The sequence below is a fragment of the Girardinichthys multiradiatus genome, chromosome 6 (assembly GCF_021462225.1).
Source record: "Girardinichthys multiradiatus isolate DD_20200921_A chromosome 6, DD_fGirMul_XY1, whole genome shotgun sequence".
NCBI classification, from domain to species: Eukaryota; Metazoa; Chordata; class Actinopteri; order Cyprinodontiformes; family Goodeidae; genus Girardinichthys; species Girardinichthys multiradiatus.
The window spans coordinates 7,406,345-7,425,633 of NC_061799.1; the positions used below are offsets into that span (position 1 = coordinate 7,406,345).

General features: G+C 42.0%; 1 protein-coding gene across 3 annotated transcripts in view; it reads right to left on the reverse strand.

Annotated features, from left to right (window-relative positions):
• ephb3a (eph receptor B3a) overlaps window positions 1-19,289 on the reverse strand; it is a 66,145-nt gene that overhangs the window by 34,618 nt on the left and 12,238 nt on the right. For all 3 annotated transcript variants that reach the window (XM_047368303.1, XM_047368304.1, XM_047368305.1), the window contains exons 2-5: window positions 17,517-17,581; window positions 13,758-14,430; window positions 9,204-9,359; window positions 1,997-2,332 (exon numbers count right to left, since the gene is read on the reverse strand). In XM_047368303.1, the coding sequence (XP_047224259.1) occupies window positions 1,997-2,332; window positions 9,204-9,359; window positions 13,758-14,430; window positions 17,517-17,581 (1,230 nt within the window). The remainder of the gene's footprint in view (window positions 1-1,996; window positions 2,333-9,203; window positions 9,360-13,757; window positions 14,431-17,516; window positions 17,582-19,289) is intronic.

Consider the following 19,289-nt stretch of genomic DNA (forward strand, 5'->3'; position numbering starts at 1 on the left):
TAATAAACCCCACTGTGGTTATTTTTACTTAAACTTAACAACACCAAATTCGGCCTTAGACGTCTTGGCTAAATCCGCTCTGAAAATGAAGTTTAGAAGATAAATGGTTTTAGACGTCTGCATTCAGCCTGATTGACAACAAACTATAAATGGATAAATGGTGTCATGGTCATGGATCAAACTCATTAAGAGCCTTTTATCTCAGTGAGTTGACTGGCTGCACAGCCATGGCGCTACTATAGCATGAGTTTATGAACAATCATCTGTTTCATAATGCTGGTTACAAATTTTCCATGAAATTCAGGAGGCGTCTTGTTACAAGCGGAGCATCTTTCTGTAATGAGCACACCTCATTTATTGGTGGAAGTAACTGCAGAGGGATATTGGATGTTCTGGTTGGAAGTTAGTGTTATCCAGGAGATGCCTGAACTGTCTGGGCTGCGTTGCCTTGCAAACATGACACATTGCAACCACAAAGAAAGAGCAGTGCATAGTATGCAATGTAAGAAAAACGGTACATGGTTTTTAAATATTTCAGAATAAAAGTCTGAAAAGTGTGGCAAGCATTTGCGCTCAGTCCCCTCAACTCTGAGTCAAATGAGACCAAAACTGAATTGTTTGGCCTACTGGCAAAATGGTGTACAAGGAGGAAAACTAGCACTGCACATAACCTTGAACACACCAACCTATGGTTAGACATGGTGGTGGCAGGAGCATGCAGTGGGGTAGGGTTGAATTGAATTGAATTGAATTGATCAGGAGGATGAATAGGTACTTGAGTGGAGGTTTGCCTTCCAGCAGGGCAACATTAAACTAGAGAGCTAGAAAGCTACAACTGAATGGTTTAGATCAAAACCTATTCATAGCAGTTGCATGACTTGGAAATCCCTGTTCACAAATCGTCTTTATCCAGTCTGATTGAGCCAGAGCTATTTTGCAGAGAAAGGAGCAAACACTTCTTTCTCTAGATGTACAAAGATGGTGGAGATACACTCCAAAGGCTGGTAGCTGTAACTGCAGCAAATGGTTAATATTGCCCATGGGGGGTCTGAATACAAATGCACAGCAAACGTTATCCATTCTAATCAGTAAAAATGTTTAAAACCATATATCCTCTTCTTTTTGTTTCACATTTATGCACTACTTTGTACTGGTTTGTTACAGAAAATACTAAGAAATTACTATGAAGACAAAAAGGTTCAAGGAGTGTTAAAGATTTGCAAGGCACTGGAAATGTGGTCTAAATGTGAAAAGAAATATTTAGGTCTAAATCAGGCTTTTGTGTAGGTTCAACTTTGAGTCACAGGATTAAGCATAGCTTCAGTGTTGAAATCATGTCGATCGTTCAGTAGGAAGGCCTGGTACCCAAAGCGCTTGAAGTAAACCGAAAGGAAATATGGTGAATATTCAAACTTTTACCACCTCCCACCTGGGCAGTTTAGAAGAAAAAGTAGATGATTCACCTTTACTGTTCTGCAGCCTATTGATTTGTTAGGCCTGACTCAGTTGATAGTCACTGAGCTTTGTTCATATACTGTAGCAAGGTGATTAAGTGCAGGTTAACTGGGAGAGTAATTGCAGTCTGAGAGGCACTGAACAGTTTGGTTGATGATGATGTTGCATATATTTAAGTGGCAATGTTGGAAGGTGACATTTGTCAAGATGTATGATAAGAAGCCTGCTTAGTCTGCTGAGTGCTGACAGTCGGGATATAAAACAGAATTTATCTGCCTCCTCCCGGAAACTGTCTCAGAAAAGCAGAGCTACAGCCGCGCATTTGTCCAGCTGTCGCTCTCAATGAGCATCTTCGACACTGTTTACTCCTTGTGTTAGAACCTCTGTAGACACCAAACTATCATTAAGAAGCTCATTGACAATGACTGAAAGTAGGAACCTTTAACCAGCCTGTGCTATCATTATGTTAAAGGGTATTGATTGGAGCTCCTCTATGAATTAACTTGTCGACACATCCTAAGTCAGTGATGGATCTACTCACCAGCCTGGTTGGTGGTGATGTTGACTGTGGAGTAGTTAGGCGAGGAAGGGTTTTTCCCAGACACACCATTGACAGCCTGGACTTCAAAGCTGTAACGGGTGTGAGCCTGCAGGTTCCTCACCACCACCTTCCGCAGCCTCATCCCCAGTCTGCGCGGAGCGATGTCCACGTTGTCGTCACAGCGTGTGCACGGGCTCCGGTCGCGCAAACACTTCTTGCACACTACGTTATAGACGAGGTCCCCCCGCCCGCCTGTGTCCTCGGGTTCCTCCCACTCCAAGGACAGAGAGGTCTCGTTCACGCTGGATATGACGTTGCGAGGGGCTGAAGGGATGGCTGCACAGAACACATAGACACACACACGTAGGCACTGAGTAAGGTGGGCAGGCTGTGCTAAAACACACAAATGAGGGTTTAGTCATCCTCCCTGTGCAGTGCAGATAGTATCCTCCACTGGTGGTTAAAGAAACTGTTTTAACAGCTTTATAAAAAGCAAACAATAGGTAGCAATTAAGCTGAAAATAGAGTATAACAGAGCTAGAAAATCGTCCTCAAAATATACACTTCAGTGAACATACACAAATAAAATATATGGACATGTCTTCAAGGGATAGTTCAGAATTTGTGAGGTTCTGATTGAAGTGTATATTCATTAATATTTTACCTGCAGTATATATCTCTATTGGCATCTTTAGTTAGTATAAATCCAGACTAGTTGGCCCGGAGGCTGCAGCTAACCGCTAGTCAGAGAGGGACCAAGATCAGAGCGGACGTCTACAAAACATCAAAGCTGTTCATGCAAACACTGTTTTAGGCGCTTTTAAACTGCAGACATGCTTGCATCATTGAACGATAATAGTAATTTAAACAGGAAACGGAGTTTGGAGGCAGTGTGTACTCAGAACTGAACATGTTTTAATGTTTCCGGTCTGAGTTACTAAATTATATAGCAGGAAAGTACTGTAAAAAAACAAAAAATCAGAGCAGTTTTCATGAACACTGTTTAAAAGGTTTCTTGACTGCCTGACTTTTCTATGGAAATGCTTCACATGTTCTGTTCTCAGTGTCTGCTTCAGACATAAAGATCATTTAAAGCTTACAGCCTCCTTCCTCCATTTCCAGTGTAAATAATTGTGGGCCTCTCTGTAAAGGACTGTCCACAACTGACTATTTAAAGTTCCATAAAATATTGTTTGCATAAATCACAATAAAACTGGATTTGTTTTAAGACCGAAGACATCCAGTTTAGTCTGAGCCCCAGTCGGACTACATGTTAGCTTTAGCTTCCAGGGCCAACTAATCTTCAATTATACTGAATGAAGACTAGGTCTCTGCAATTAATTTGTTTTATTTTAATTGCAATGCCATTTATAAACAATAAGGAAAGCAACATAATCAACAAAATTATTTTAATTGCTTTGCCTAAATATTTTTCTACAAGACATATGCAATGCAGAAAGCAAGAATGGAGGAAATTACTTTGAAATGCCAAATATCGCGGAACTAGCTTTTTTGTTGATACAAGCAAACTAATCTGAGTTTTCCATAACAAACTCAAAGTTTTTAGGACCTTTATAATTACGTGTATTGTAAAAGAACAGTGATAGAGCACATAATTACCTGCAAACATTAACTGAATTACCAGAGTAATTTAAAAACAGAATGGCAGTGAGCTAGCATTAGCATGCTACTTCACAAACTGCCATCATGTTTCTTTAAGCAGTACATCGTTTTCAGTGAGAGTTCTTGAAATCAGGATAAAGTGTGATAAGTGCAGAGGAAAGCAACAAAGGTCCCTTCTGCAAACAGACTTTTCATCCTGTTAAGGTGCTCTGCCTCTCAACTTCCAGCAACAGAAAGTCTAACCTGTCTCACAGCAGACAGAGAGGGAAAGACTCTTAGGCTATTGTTTCTTAACGGCCAAAACTGGCAGTCCGCAGAGTCCACCTCTTCAGCTGCCATGCTCTGAGCGGGCTTTGTCTCACCCGATCCTTTCTAATTAGGCAGACGGAGTTCAGAGTTGAGGGTCCTCTAATTGGACACTCATCTAAAACACACGCTGAGTCCAAGCTGCCGTCTATTGACTGGCCGAACCACTCTTGTACAATGTGCAGCTTCATAAACAAAACTCAGGCGTCCTGGCACCAGCTCTGACAGGCCGCAGGGGCAGAGCTGTCAAGCCTGCCTGTTTGTGTGTGTTTGCGTGTTTAGTGGAAGGTGGTGGTTGTGTCCCTGCCCGCCTGTCAGCGTGCGCTGGTTAGTGTCATAGTCCACAGTGTTCCTGTGACGAGGATCTGGGGAAGACAGTGTGTGTCATTTAACGTGCCGAAAGGCCCCTGGGGCTCGACTTTAGCAGCTCATGTCGCTCTAAAACAGCACCACCAGGGAGGGACTTCTCTCTGTCGCTCGTTTGAGAGCAACAAGCAGGCCCTGTTGTCAGCAGCAGAGCAGACTGCTTACCACAAAACAAATCTTTCACATTCAAATACTGATATTTAGAAACAGAGTTATCATTTTAAAGCAAAACTGACTTAAAATTCTGAACTGTACTGCAAGTGTCAACTTTAAAGTCGTAGAAAAAACACTATATATCACTAAATGGCAACAATTTTCTTAGCTGCTGTTTGCAGCTGCCTTATGTCTTTACCTAATGTAGTGACACTTTGAACATATGAACATATTTTTCTTTTTCTGAAAATTCCTCAATCAACAAATCTTAGATGTTAGTGAGTAAATGCTATTTTGGGTGAATTTTATGCTGGATCCATTTTGTGTCAAATAGTTCTATATGCTATGCATTGATTTTAAACAGAGACTCTTTTTGGTTTGCTTTTTCAATTCAGGAAAAATGCCACATAATAGATGTATAAATAAAAAAGTGGCTTGACGGAAATATATAGTTACACATCTGGCTATCCACAAACAATACAAATTGCAGACAGAGACAGGAGCCAAAGTGGAGCTTTTCAGATGAAATTTGACTACAGCTGATTACCAGTATTCTTTTAATAACTGAGTTTACTGACCCATTCATGCTAGCTAGTAGGTAACAATGATACAGAAGTCAGGTGCATACAATCAGCCAAAAACAATAGTTGTTGGTGATCACTGCCATTGAGAAAGTCATCCATATAAGAGCAGTATTTTTTTTTCTACAGGAAACAAAAAAAAAAAACAAGAGCAGAAGATATCTAGAGCCCTCACACCAAAGCAATGTAACAAAGGGAGATGTCATGCTGGAGCTTGCAGATCGGACCTACTTGTTTTCTAATAGCAGTGTAAAAACATTTTGGGAGCAAAGGCAGCAGTGGCAAGCATTTGGTACATACAGTGCCTTGCGAAAGTATTCGGCCCCCTTGAACTTTTCAACCTCTCGCCACATTTCAGGCTTCAAACATAAAGATATAACATTCTCATTTTTTGTAAAGAATCAACAACAAGTGGGACACAATCGTGAAGTGGAATGAAATTTATTGGATGTGTCAAACTTTTTTAACAAATAAAAAATTGAAAAGTGGGGCGTGCAATATTATTCAACCCCCTTGCGTTAATACTTTGTAGCGCCAACCTTTGCTGCAATTACAACTGCAAGTCTCTTGGGGTATGTCTTTATCAGTTTGCACATCGAGAGACTGAAATTCTTGCCCATTCTTCCTTGCAAAACAGCTCGAGCTCAGTGAGGTTGGATGGAGAGCGTTCGTGAACAGCAGTCTTCAGCTCTTTCCACAGATTCTCGATTGGATTCAGGTCTGGACTTTGACTTGGCCATTCCAACACCTGGATACGTTTATTTGTGAACCATTCCATTGTAGATTTGGCTTTATGTTTTGGATCATTGTCTTGTTGGAAGATAAATCTCCGTCCCAGTCTCAGGTCTCTTGCAGACTCCAACAGGTTTTCTTCTAGAATGGTCCTGTATTTGGCTCCATCCATCTTCCCATCAATTTTGACCATCTTCCCTGTCCCTGCTGACGAAAAGCAGGTCCAAACCATGATGCTGCCACCGCCATGTTTGATAGTGAGGATGGTGTGTTCAGGGTGATGAGCTGTGTTGCTTTTACGCCAAACATATCGTTTTGCATTGTGGCCAAACAGTTCGATTTTGGTTTCATCTGACCAGAGCACCTTCTTCCACATGTTTGGTGTGTCTCCCAGGTGTCTTGTGGCAAACTTTAAACAAGACTTTTTATGGATATCTTTGAGAAATGGCTTTCTTCTTGCCACTCTTCCATAAAGGCCAGATTTGTGCAGTGTACGACTGATTGTTGTCCTATGGACAGACTCTCCCACCTCAGCTGTAGATCTCTGCAGTTCATCCAGAGTGATCATGGGCCTCTTGGCTGCATCTCTGATCAGTCTTCTCCTTGTTTGAGATGAAAGTTTAGAGGGACGGCCGGGTCTTGGTAGATTTGCAGTGGTCTGATACTCCTTCCATTTTAATATAATTGCTTGCACAGTGCTCCTTGGGATGTTTAAAGCTTGGGAAATCTTTTTGTATCCAAATCCAGCTTTAAACTTCTCTACAACAGTATCTCGGACCTGCCTGGTGTGTTCCTTGGTCTTCATGATGCTCTCTGCACTTTGAACAGAACCTTGAGACTATCACAGAACAGATGCATTTATACAGAGACTTGATTACACACATGTTGATTCTATTTAATCTTCATCAGTAATTTGGGACAACATTGGATCATTCAGAGATCCTCACTGAACGTCTGGAGTGAGTTTGCTGCACTGAAAGTAAAGGGGCCGAATAATATTGCACACCCCACTTTTCAGTTTTTTATTTGTTAAAAAAGTTTGACACATCCACTAAATTTCATTCCACTTCATGATTGTGTCCCTCTTGTTGTTGATTCTTCACAAAAAAATTTAATTTTATATCTTTATGTTTGAAGCCTGAAATGTGGGAAGAGGTTGAAAAGTTCAAGGGGGCCGAATACGTTCGCAAGGCACTGTATATGAAAAGCCAAAAGGGTCAAAATTTGTCCGGTTTGAAACTTTGCTTTGATATTTAGGGTATTCTGTATTCCGTTTTATTTGGTGGATGAGGCCAAATTCATTGAAAAAAATATTCCTTTTTATTTTGTGTGATAACATTTAGTTTTGGGCTAAGCAGAACATTTTGTTGACATGTGGCCTGTAGGGCTCTGTTTCATTTAAACTTGATGGAAATACCTGGCCTTGCTCTACACAGCATCCCATCTCATAGCCTCCTCATTCCCCCCCAATCTGTTTTAAATAAAGAAAATATAAATGTAGCATTTGGCATTGGCTTCTTTTTGCTGCTCTACCAACCTACGCTGACCGGTGATTTGAAAAGCGGGGAAGTTAGCAAACTGTGATTTATGTCCACCATTACACCCTCTACTAGCTAGCGTTACTTATCTCTTTTTCATTGGCCCAGCAAATAAATCACAACACAGAATGCATAGTCATACTCAACTAGCCTTCATGCCACAACATGTCAACTTTATCTAAACTTACCAGTCTAACAACCTGTTTGGAAGATAAAAATTGTTAATAACTTTTTTTCAACTAAAATGCAAAATTTGCACCTGGCATTGGAATGGTAATGAGCTAAGGGTATTTATGACACTGAGAATAGTTAATTTCTCTTAAATGTATGTGCTATACTATGTGACCATCAAGCTGGCAATATGTCTGTCTATTATTTAAAAAAGAGGATCTTATAAGGTTCCAAAAGAATTAGTCAAAGTAAGAGCTGCACAACACATCAAATTGTGTTTGTCATCTCAATATTTCCCAACTGCAAAGGACTGCTTGGGTGCAGTAATAGGTCTGATATTATATTTCAAGAGCCATGTATGCAAATTATACGCCAATAATATATCTGGCCTGTTGGGTAGACTTTCACTGCCATTGATGCCAACACTTGTTTAATAATTTCAGTGGCTGAGATCCTAAAGCTCACTAAGAGTGAGAGATGAAGGAAAAGAATAAAAAAGGGAAAGAAAAGTGGAGGGTAACAGTAGGCGATATCATCACTGCTGTTCAGAAATAATATCGCAATAACATGTTTTCCTGATAGGTTTAAGACCTTAAAGGGAGAGTTCTGCATTTTCAAGTTTATTTGTTTGTTAAAAAGTTCCAAACAACTAATATTCTGCCAGTAGTAGAACAGTATAGTTCGTTTAATTCAGTATACATCCTCTGTTTAGTGTGACTATTTGGTCCTGGATGCCGAAGCTAACGGCTAGTCCAGAAGGGGCCAAGATCAAATTGTAATACTCCAGTTCAGAAAACGGCATAGCAGTTTAGGTAAACAAAATTGTCATGTCATGTTTGCATGTTGTTTACAAGGAAGCCGAGGAGTATTTAAACAGGAAATTGAGGTAGGAGGTGGTGCAGGACCAAATAACTTCCTGCATGAAACGTATTTTGAACATAACATTTAAACAGTTTCTACTCAAAGTAACTGTCTGATATTAGAGTAAAGCCGTGTAAACAGCAAAGATATTACGGCCGTTTAAGTAGAGATGCAACAATCCATTGACCAGAGATCAGAAACAGCCGATTTTTCATAGAGCAGCTCTGACTGGTAAATTACATTTATAAAATGCATCAAAACTAAACACTTTCATAAATTTAGTGCATCAACCAGCAGCATGCACTTTTTGGAGTTTCATAAAAATCAGGTAAATGTTAGGGATATATGCTTTGATGCATAAAATAAGATATTCTAGTAATTCCTTGGCTTACAATTGGATTCACAACCTATACTTCTATAATGTCACCTGCAGCATATTTCTTCTCTTTGATATTTTATAGTCATCATAATTTTTACACTGTTGTGTACTGCGGACTGCCTGAGTTAAACAATGTTTTTACATTGTCTTAGGTTATGACTCAGGCTGAAAAAATTTAAGATAATCCAATCTAAGTTGAAGATTCAAAGGAAGAGGATTGGTATATAATCTTCAGCCTCCGAGTAAATACCTGCCCAGTCCAAACACTAGTTTCAGTATCCACAACCAACTAATCTGGATTTATCCTAAATGAAGAGTTATTCGCTGAGAGAGTTATCTACTGCAGGTAGGATATAATTTAAATAGTTAAATTCTGAAATATCGTTTTAATTTCAGACCCAATTCTTTAATGCTACCTGAGACCTTTGTTGCAGAGACACCTCAGCCCAAGAAATGTGGATTTCTTTCCTTTTTCTATGCTGTGGAGCATGACTTACTGGTGCAGGGCGAGTCCGGTGGGTCACTGTCAGCGCGGTAGAAACCATTCTGGCAGGGACAAATGTTGGCTCCTCGGAAACTGGTGCGACTGTTGGATGGGCAGGGAGCACATGTTCCCTCACCAAATTTTGACTTGAAGGTCCCAGGGATGCAAGCTGCATGAATGGGAAAGAAAATGGATAAGACAATATGTAGTCCAGAAACATGGAAACAATAAGGCGCTGTGCTGTCACTTATCTAAAAGACCAGCAGCTGTCGCATCTGACCCAGAACAGAAACACATCTTGTGAAGTACCTACAAAGCTCAATATTTGTGAAAGAAATGTTCGCATTAAGCAGAAGGACTTATCTATGCATTTGCTTTTTCATTTTCATCCTCTGTGCTTGGTGACATTAATCTCTCTGAACATAGAGTCGAGATGACAGCAAAGTTTCATGTTGAAGAGGAGGAAAAGGAGGATAAAGATGAAGACCGACTGCTGACAGGAGATTGCTGTTGTCAGACAAACAAGGATGGAGAATGCTTCTGCGAAAAGGGATCCACCCCGAACCCATCAATCAGTGTCTGCTAGCTCCTCACGGCTCTTCAAACTGCGTCGCTGAATACAAACAAGGCCTCCACATGCATGCAGAAGAGCTCCATAATAAACCAATAAATCAATACAAATGAAAGGACATCAGAACAGACATGAATTAGCTCAGCAGAGTTATGAGAAGAGTATACAAAGTACGGTAATCTGAGGCGATATCCAAGAGATTAATTTAAATTCCTAAGTGTCAGGATAAAAGTTGGCTGATATCGAGTCTTAAGGATAAATCTGCGTAAGCCCAGACTAAAGAAGGATTCTGATAAAGGGGATTAGCAGCAAAAGGTCTGACTATATCTGTCTCGGGAGCCGCTGGTTTAACTGTTTGCCACATTCCAAACCGGTGGTGTAAAAGTGGGGTCTCTGGCAAACATCTGTCCTTTCAGCATGACGGCTCATAAAACCCAGCCTGAGAGAGGGAGGAGAGCAGAGGGTGATTAAGTAGTTAGGCTAAGTGGGCTTTCAGTTTCAGCTACAACCCCACCCAAAGTCCAAACAATGGCATATTTACACAAGCCAGCACAGCTAACAGCCCTGTAGTGGCACTGCACAATAAAACTCCACAAAAGGTAAGATAAGAATGTTGTTTTGTCTCAAGTGGTTATTGGGTACATTCTGGAATGGACGCCAGTTCATCAAAGAGCAACACAGAGACACACAGGACAAACAACCATGTATGCACACACTCATACCTAAGGGCAATTTAGATAGACCAGTCAACTGTGTTTCTAAACTGTGGGAGGAAACCAAAGTATCCAGAGGGAACCCACCTGTGCACAGGAAGAACATACAAACCCCATGCAGAACGACCGGAGGGACTACAGGCAACACTGCTACCATCCGTGCCACATGCCTACCTGATTTACATAAAAGCAATTAGCATTTCATGGTGTTTATTTTGGTTATTTTATTTTTGTGTAAGTACTGTCGTACTTGTACTGAAAGTTGTTATACCGTGAAAATGTCATGTTTATACCTATTAAGTATTTTTAGGAGATAAATAATAATTAATATGATAAACTCTTACATGCAAGTAAATTATATTTACTTTTTATATTTACTTGCATTATATTCTGGAAACTCTGTAATTGACCTTCTTTATTTTGGTCGTTGTTTAGGTCCACTGTTTGGCATTGTGGGCATACCATATAGGGAAGCTGCCTACATTTGGCAGGGTGGTTTTGCTCTAAAAGATGGGAAGATGGTCTCCTAATGGTGTGATTGACTTTATTAAATCAAGACTGGATCTATCCTGAAAGTAGACTGGAACCTCTGTGTGGATGACCTTCAACCATTATTTGTATGTGTGCATGGGTGCGTGAATGTACAGTATGTGTGTGTGGGCAAAGAGCAGAAAATGGCTCCAGTGCAGGCCAAGCCTGGAACCCAGCCACCGTAGCAGCCAGGTACCAAAACAAGTCCCCAGCAGCAAGACGGCCCTGCACTGAGGAGGTGAAAGTCCCCCAGAGCCCCAAACCTGCTGGGGAGGAATTGGCCCACCCCAGCAGCTAGAACTCAAAAGGACTATGGGAGGAAGGAAGTGCCATTCCTTCTGGTTAGATAGACCCAGGGAGGCCAAGGGGATGAATTCCCACCAGAGCCAGGCTCAGTCCCCCACAGCTGTCCCGACACATCCCTGAGAAAAAAGGCCAGCCAGTGACACCGCCAGTGGCTTGCCCGCACCACCAGTGCCTGCCAAGCCACCGCAGGCACAGAGGCAGGAACAAACAGGAGCCATACATAAGATCCACACTGGGGGCCTGTTCCCCCACCCACGCCCACAGCACCACAACAGTGACCGTAGCTTGTGACCCCCCGCAGGAAATAATACGTTTCTGACAGCAGACCATTAGAAGATATTAATTTACTTGAAATCATTGGTTATCAGTGTGGTTAACTGTCTCCCTGCGGCAAAATGCAAGGTCGGTGAGAAACATCCAGCTGTTTCCATTTTGTACCCAAAAAGTTGGAAAAGAAACAACCAAAACTACAAAAGCTACAAAATAGTCAGCATCCCTATTTTCCTTTGTCTGAGACATAGTGTGCCATCCTTTCCTTCTGTTTATTTTCCTCTTATTTCTTTTGAGTGGATGCTGAGTCACCCCCTTTGTCTTGTTTTAATTAACCTCTTTAGAGGGCACAGTGATGTTGCTGTTTTTGATACTCCATATCTCCCTCTATTGTCTTTTCTGTCCTCCTCCCTCTATCTCATGGAGCGTTTGGCTCTGAGCGGCCAGACGGAGGTAAGAAATGAAACGTCTGAATGATTAATGTCAGCGTGGCAGTGTTGGCTCACGTTGGTCTGAATGGTGTTAATGAGTGTGGCCGCCTGTAGATTAACTAACGGGTTGGCCGCGGAGGAAATTACACTTCCTCATCACAAGCGCTGGCCAAGGCCCTGGAGAGCTTTTTATCAGGCTTCGGCGGCAAGCTTTTAACCTTGAGCAGCCAAATGACAACGAATGAGCTCTCCGGCGCATGTTCAATGCCATTTCTCACGCCCAGGTGAGAGAAGGCTTTGCATGTCCCTCTCTGACTTCCTGCCACCAGCTGCCATTTTCATTCTTCTGCTTTTAGCAGCTGTTTCTTTCCGCGCTTTAGCATTTCACACTTTCTCCACCCCCCATGCTATCTCTCTTCTCTGGGATTCATCTTTCTATTCTATTATCTGTGTTTGCCTCGAAAAAATGTATTGGCTCTCGGTTTTTTGCCATCCGGCTGTCTTTCTCTCCCTCCTGTCCTGCTTGCACAATATTTGTATGCGGCTCTTCTCTGCAACACCTCATTAATTCATACTCTCCTCCACCCTCCTTCACCCCCACCTCCCCCTTTCAGGAGCCACACAATAAATGCGGAGAAGAGGGCACAGGCTGAGGTGACTTGCACTGAGCATACAAAAGAGCTTTAGTTGAACAAAAGTGAAAAAATAAATAAATAAAACGTTAAATACTGTACTTGGCATGGTCTGCTTACCAGTATCAAGGTGGACCACATACGCCACATAATACTTTTTTCTGTCTGACTTGAAATCAGTTTAAACATTTGTTTGGTTTAGATCAGTAATAATCAACACAAATATTTCTATTACCGAAGGCCATGAGAGAATGTTTTATTAACATCTTCAAATTCAAACGTTTTAAGGCTCTAAGATTACTGTGCTTTTAAAGAATTTGGGAAATTTTATAGTACACCAAAAGACACCAGGTAGAGAACTGTGGGTTGCTACTGGTTTGGTTCATGCTTGGCTACAATTTCCAGATGCCTGAAGGTGCCACCTTCTGAAAGGAGAGGTTTTTCCAGTGTAAAATGTGTGTATTGACCCCAGAATAAAAGAAAAAGAACGTGGAGATGTTGGCTGAGGCTGGTAAGAGACTGTAATTATCTACAGTGAAATGAGACCTGTACCAACATGAACTGAAAGGCTACTCAGAGGGAGAAGCCATTACTCCAAAAGCCAAACAAAAAGCCAGTTTACAGTTTGGTAATGTACTCAGGGACAAAGATCTGAAATTTTTGGAGACAAGTCCTGCTGTCTGATGAGACTAAAATGTACATGTGTGGCCGTAATGGGCGTTGTTACATTTGGAGGAAGAAGGGGGAAGCTTGCAAACCTCTCTGTTGAGAACATCTGTGTCAGAATCATGTTGTGTGGATGTTTTGCTGCAGTAGGGACTGGTGCACTTCAAAAAAACTATTGTGAGAAGCTTGTGGAAGGATGTCCAAAACATTTGAAAGTCTTACAACGTTACACCCAATTCTGCTAAATACCAAGAAAATGCATTTAACCTTCTGATTTTGAAGACGGTAACAAAAAACTTCTCGATTTTTTTATCTCGCATTTTTATAGACAGACATTACTCTCTGATTGAAGGTGGGGGGCTTAGTTAATTTCCACATTTTTGTTTTCTAAAGGTTATCATATGGTGAAAATCTTTTTTCAGACCCATGTCTGTTATTCACTCTTACCCTGGCACTGTGTGCTGTCTGCAGAGGGTTCATAGCCAGCGACGCAGGTGCAAGAGCCCACAGGAACCATCCACTCGCCATCCCCGTTGCAGTACAGCTTCAGAGGGACGGAAACCTCCATGGCATTGGCCACACAGGCCCCCGGTGCGATTACTAAGGAAGTTGCTTCTGCACCTGTTGCAGTCTCAGGGAAGACAGCAAAATTGGCAATGGTGGTGGAGCACTTCTTAAAGAAAACCCTGACCGAAATGAGCGACATGCAGGCTCCCAGATCCTGGAAGGCCAGGTAGAATCCTGCCTTGGAGAGGGGACCGAAGCTGCGCACTTTGGTGTTGATCCTGCCAGCCTCCAGCAGAGAGAAGCTCTCATCCGGAGCAATAGTATCCACCTTCACATAAGGGTTCTCCCTCCACAGAGGGCTAGTGTCTGTAGCCATGTCCCCCTCTGACTCGTAGTAAAACAGATTGAACGTTTCCTTGCAGGAACCCGGGATGTTGGGGATGCTCGCACAGTCGCGGACGGAGAACTTGAGCTCCACGTAGACTCGCAGCACTCCTCTGCGGGGGATGAAATCTGTCCTCAGCCAGTTGTTCTGGTTTGGCTGCCGGACGTTACACACCTGGTAGGTTCTGATCGGGCTCATGGAGTCATCATAGCCGCTCACTTCCTCCCACTGCGGAAACAACAGAGAAACACAGAGGATCGTAGTCAAAACAAATCCTAGTTATCACTACAAACGATGACTGTAGGTAACGCTGACCAGAAAGCTAAAGCCGACTCTGCTTAATAAAACTCAAAGATCTAATACGTTGTTTGTTGATACTAACTACGGCTTCCTAATCCAAACTGCTCAAGCATGGAAGATGTTCAAAACAGTCCTGTGGTGCTTGGAACCGATTACAAAAAAAGAAGCCACACACACACACACACGCGCACACTGACACACATTCCTGCAGTGTGCTGTGTACACGAGGCCTGCGAGGAATAATTTGCAGCTAAAACGCTTCTAATTGCATGAATCATTCAGAAAATTCCAATCATTATGGGCTATTAATAGATAACATTTTCCCATTAAAACACATTTCACGCATTCTATCTGTTTGACTAGTTCTGATGCCGAGCGCGTGCCGGAGGTCTGCAAGAAAGAAAACGGGGTTGGGTTGGGTACTTCTTCAGCTGTGATCACAGCAAATGTGTCGATTTAAAAGCTTTATAAAATCCTACCCTCAGAAGGTGGAGCATAAAGTGGAGAAAGACCTGTCGGTATATCTGATGCAGTGCAATCGATTCAGCTTGAGGAAAGAGAATTGGTCTCTAAAACAGACTGTACCTTTTAAACTCAAACATTCCCTGTGTATCTATAATGAATGGCCATCTAAATGAAACGCTGTCCGTGTAATTGGGCAGCGGCAGCACGCCTGAGCGCTTCGAGCTATGTAAACGTTGTGTACTATATCTCCCTGCATGCCTACATATTAAGCATCAGTGCGCATATTTACATATATTAGTTCATAAACCTGCCACACGCTGAATTGTAGCTCAGGAATAGCTGATTTAACAACCATGATGATAAAATGGAAGTAACTTCTGACTTTGTGTGGGCATTAATGAAACAGTAATGAGAATGTACGGCTTCACGGCATCTTGCAAAAGTGTTCACACCCCTTAAACTTTTACATTTTGTCTCATTACAACCACAAACCTAAATGTATTTTATATGAATTTTATGAGATAGACCAACACTAAATAGTGCTTAATTGTGAAGAAGTGAAAAGAAAAAAAAGACTGTAAAGATTTCTAAAAAAAGCTAATAAGAAGTTAATAAGAAATGAGGCATTACAATGTGTTCACCTCTCTTCACCCTGATATCTCTAAATACAATTCAATGCAATCAAGCTTTGAACATCTAACAGAGCACTCATAAATGCATTATCTGAAAACAGAACAAGAACTGCAATTCTGCCAAGTCATGACTGTCCCTCTAGACTGAAAGGGCAGGCGAAAGGAAACTTCATCAGCTTAGATTCTCATTAAAACTCCAGATGAGCAGTAGAGCACAGAGCTCAGGTGGAAAAATCTGCTAACAAGACAACTATGACATGTACGCTCTGCAAATCTGGCCCTATTAGAAGAGTGGCAGGAAAAAAGCCATTATTAAAAGAAAGCCATAAGAAGTCTTGTTTGTAGTTTGCCACAATTCGTGTAGAGGGCTACAGCAAGCATGAGGAAGAAGCTGCACTGGTCAGACAAGACCAAAACTCAGCAATTTGGCCTAAATGCAAAATGTGGTGGAACCCTGAACACACCATCCCTAGAGTGACACATGGTGGTGGCAGCATCATGCTGTGAGGAGGCTTTTCTTTAGCAGGGACAGGAATGTTTTCCAGAGCTGATGGGAAGACAGATAGAGCCAAACTCAGGGCCTTACTGGAAGGAAACCTGGTAGAGGCCGCAAACAACTTGACAATTTGACAGGCCTAGTCAAAGGCCGGACTGTGATAAGACAAAGTTAAGGTTCACAGGTTCACAGTTGGTTCTATAGTATTGAATTAGGAGCACAATATAAGTGCAGACCACACTTTTCACATTATTAATGGTTCATAAGTTCATAGTTATTTATTTAAACGTGTGGAAATATTTTTTGAAAAGCGCTATATATGTATTTAACAGTGATGTTTGTATGTACTAACTAATGTTGGAAGCCATTATATATGGTCTCCACTGGTCAATAAATTCAGTCCATTAGGAAATAACCTTGTGAGAAGTCAATGTTTCTGTTTTTTTCCCTTAGTTCTTAGTTCAACTGAATGCTTTGTTTCCATAACAAATGACCGTCCCAGAAATTGATTATTTCAACTGGAGGAAAATAATGCATAACTCATCTCACGTCTCCTGGCTGCCGGGCAATTTATCCCCAAATGATGAGCCCAAAGAGTCAGCATTAGACATCGTAAATCACCAGCAACACGTTGATGCGCTACCTGACAAATATGATAATTGCCGGCCCCTGAACGAACGGGCTTGCCGGGCGTGAGGAGAAGGGGGCCGCCTCAACAGTCCTGACATATGACTTCATGGATGCCAGGACATTCAGAGCCAGTCCGAGTAAAGGGGGGAGTGAAAAAAGAGGGAGCTGGTGGAGATGGTTTCCATGGTAACCAAGCATTTCCATTGACTGACTTTGCGCTCACGTAGCGAAGACAAATTGCACTGGCCGGGTGTGGGGGAGGTCTGTCAGGCTGCTAGCCCTGGGGTCAAATTCATGTTGTTTTATTTTCTCACAATTCCTACAGGGGGTATCAACTGAAAAATCTTAATTTCTGCCTGTAATGTGCTCTGGGGCCCATATTATAAAAGACACATGCTTTCAGGTTGCCAGGCCCTCTTTCCTGGGGAGAGATGGAAGGTACAGACCACCTATTAGACCTCACACATTATAGAGATTTTCCTTGACTCTTGATGTTTGCTCATTTCATGGCACTAAGTAGAACCTACACATGCAAATTCTACATTTTCTAAGAATTTTGAATGATCTACACACTGAAATCTCACATTTATTTCACACAATGTCACTGTGTGCTTTTTACTATCCAAGAAAGTAAACATTCCCTGCAAAAACAAAGATATAAAACAGCAGGAGGTTTGGTGTTCAAGGCAGATTGGGCTCTATTAACAAGCAAATGGAACAAATGCTGCTGGAGGAGAAAGAAAAACACAGAATGCACAAAGCAAATTCAATGCATAAGCACACCAACTCACCCCGCTCTCTGGAAATGTGGTCCAAGCCAGCTCTGTGGTAGCCCACCGACTGTCCATGAGGGTTTCTGCAAACGAAGAGTAGGAGGGAGGAACAGCAGCTTAAGTTAAATGGTGTGAGCAGGAAAATTTGTTGCACAGCATTTAAGACCACACACAAGTTCCCTGTGCAAGACAAAGAAGGCAGGTAAGGCCTGCCCCCCTCTCTCTATCATAACCTTCGCCCACGTGTGCTCAGTTGTGGAAAGCGCTGACAGTCATAGAGGATCTGTGATGCAGCCTAATTAAGACTCTGTGTGCAGCACTGTGTGTACATGCCTGGCACTCACTTCTCTGTTCTTAGTCATTTGTGGATCTCAGAACAAAGCATCCTCCTGGATGCCATGATAGTGAAAGGTTCCATTAGCTCTGACTGGCTCAGAGAGGTCTCCGGAGCTTTAGAAACTTTAGCCCATCAGTCGGAGGGGGGATTACATGGTGAGGGGCTGACAGAAAACAAAATCAGAAAACATGTTGTCTCCTAGTTGATATCTGTCACATCAGTGTTAATGGGTGTTTCTATCAACCAGACGCCTTCATCGCCTAGCTCAAACAATTGGAGGAGGAGCCCAGATCAGAATCAGTAATCCTACGGCATCACTCAGGGACCACCTGGGTTTTGGTTTGATCAGTTCATCTCACCTTGGACGAATGAACCCTGTTTATGGCTGCAACCACACTGGATCCCATTGTTCTGTTATTGTTAGTGCATAATCAGTGAAACAATTACACTTTCTTCATGGAGACTCAATGACATGGCGCCTGCTGTGCACCATTTGCTCACAAGTTGTTGATAACAGTGAAGGAGGGTGTGAGAGGGCTAAAATAAATAACGTGCTCTGTGTGAAACAGCAGAGGAACTCCTTCTAGGAAATGTGGCTCTGTTCTGGTGGCAGACTCGTTAGAATACAATGTCTCCTTTGCTTTTGTGTGGTTTCACTGAAACAGCTCCTATACAGATTTAGGCAGCATTTACAGCATGTGCCATGACTTTATCACTGTGGTTTTCTTGCTTTATGAGAGGGAGAGAGACTTGGTTAATACTGTATATTACTAGAAAACTATGGGATTTTTGTTCAGATGAAGGTATTGCTGCAAGAAGCTAAAGATAAAACTCAACATCTAAATTTCATCAATAGGTTGGAGTCTCACTTATTCATGAACTACACAAATATGGTATTAATGGAAGAGTAGTAGGAATGAAGCCAAAGTTGAAGAAAGCCATGAGTTTGCAGTTTTTCAGAGGTCAAGCAGGGGACAGGGCAAAAAGATGAAAAACTGCGCTCTGGTTGGATCAGAGCAAAACTGAACTTTTAAGTCCCCATACAAAACATTGAGTGTTGCTTTAAACTAACACTGTACATTACCCTGAATACAACAGCGCGAAAGTGAAACATGGTAGTGACAGCCTCATACTGCGGGGTTGGATGGAGATTAACACAGGACAGTTCTGAAAGGAAACCTGTCAGAGTTTGCAACATCTTGCAACTGGGGTGGAGGTTCACCTTCCAGCATTACGATGACCCAAACATACAGCCAGAGCAACAAAGGAAACGTTTAGATCAAAGCATATTTGTGTGTTAGAATGGCCCAGTTAAAGTCCAGACCCATATCCAATTCAGAATCTTTGGTAAATGAATTGTCACATATGCTATCTATTCAATCTGACTAAGCTTGGCCTATTTTAATGAGTAGAATGCTCACATTTTCAGTATAGATGTGTAATGGTGGTGGAGA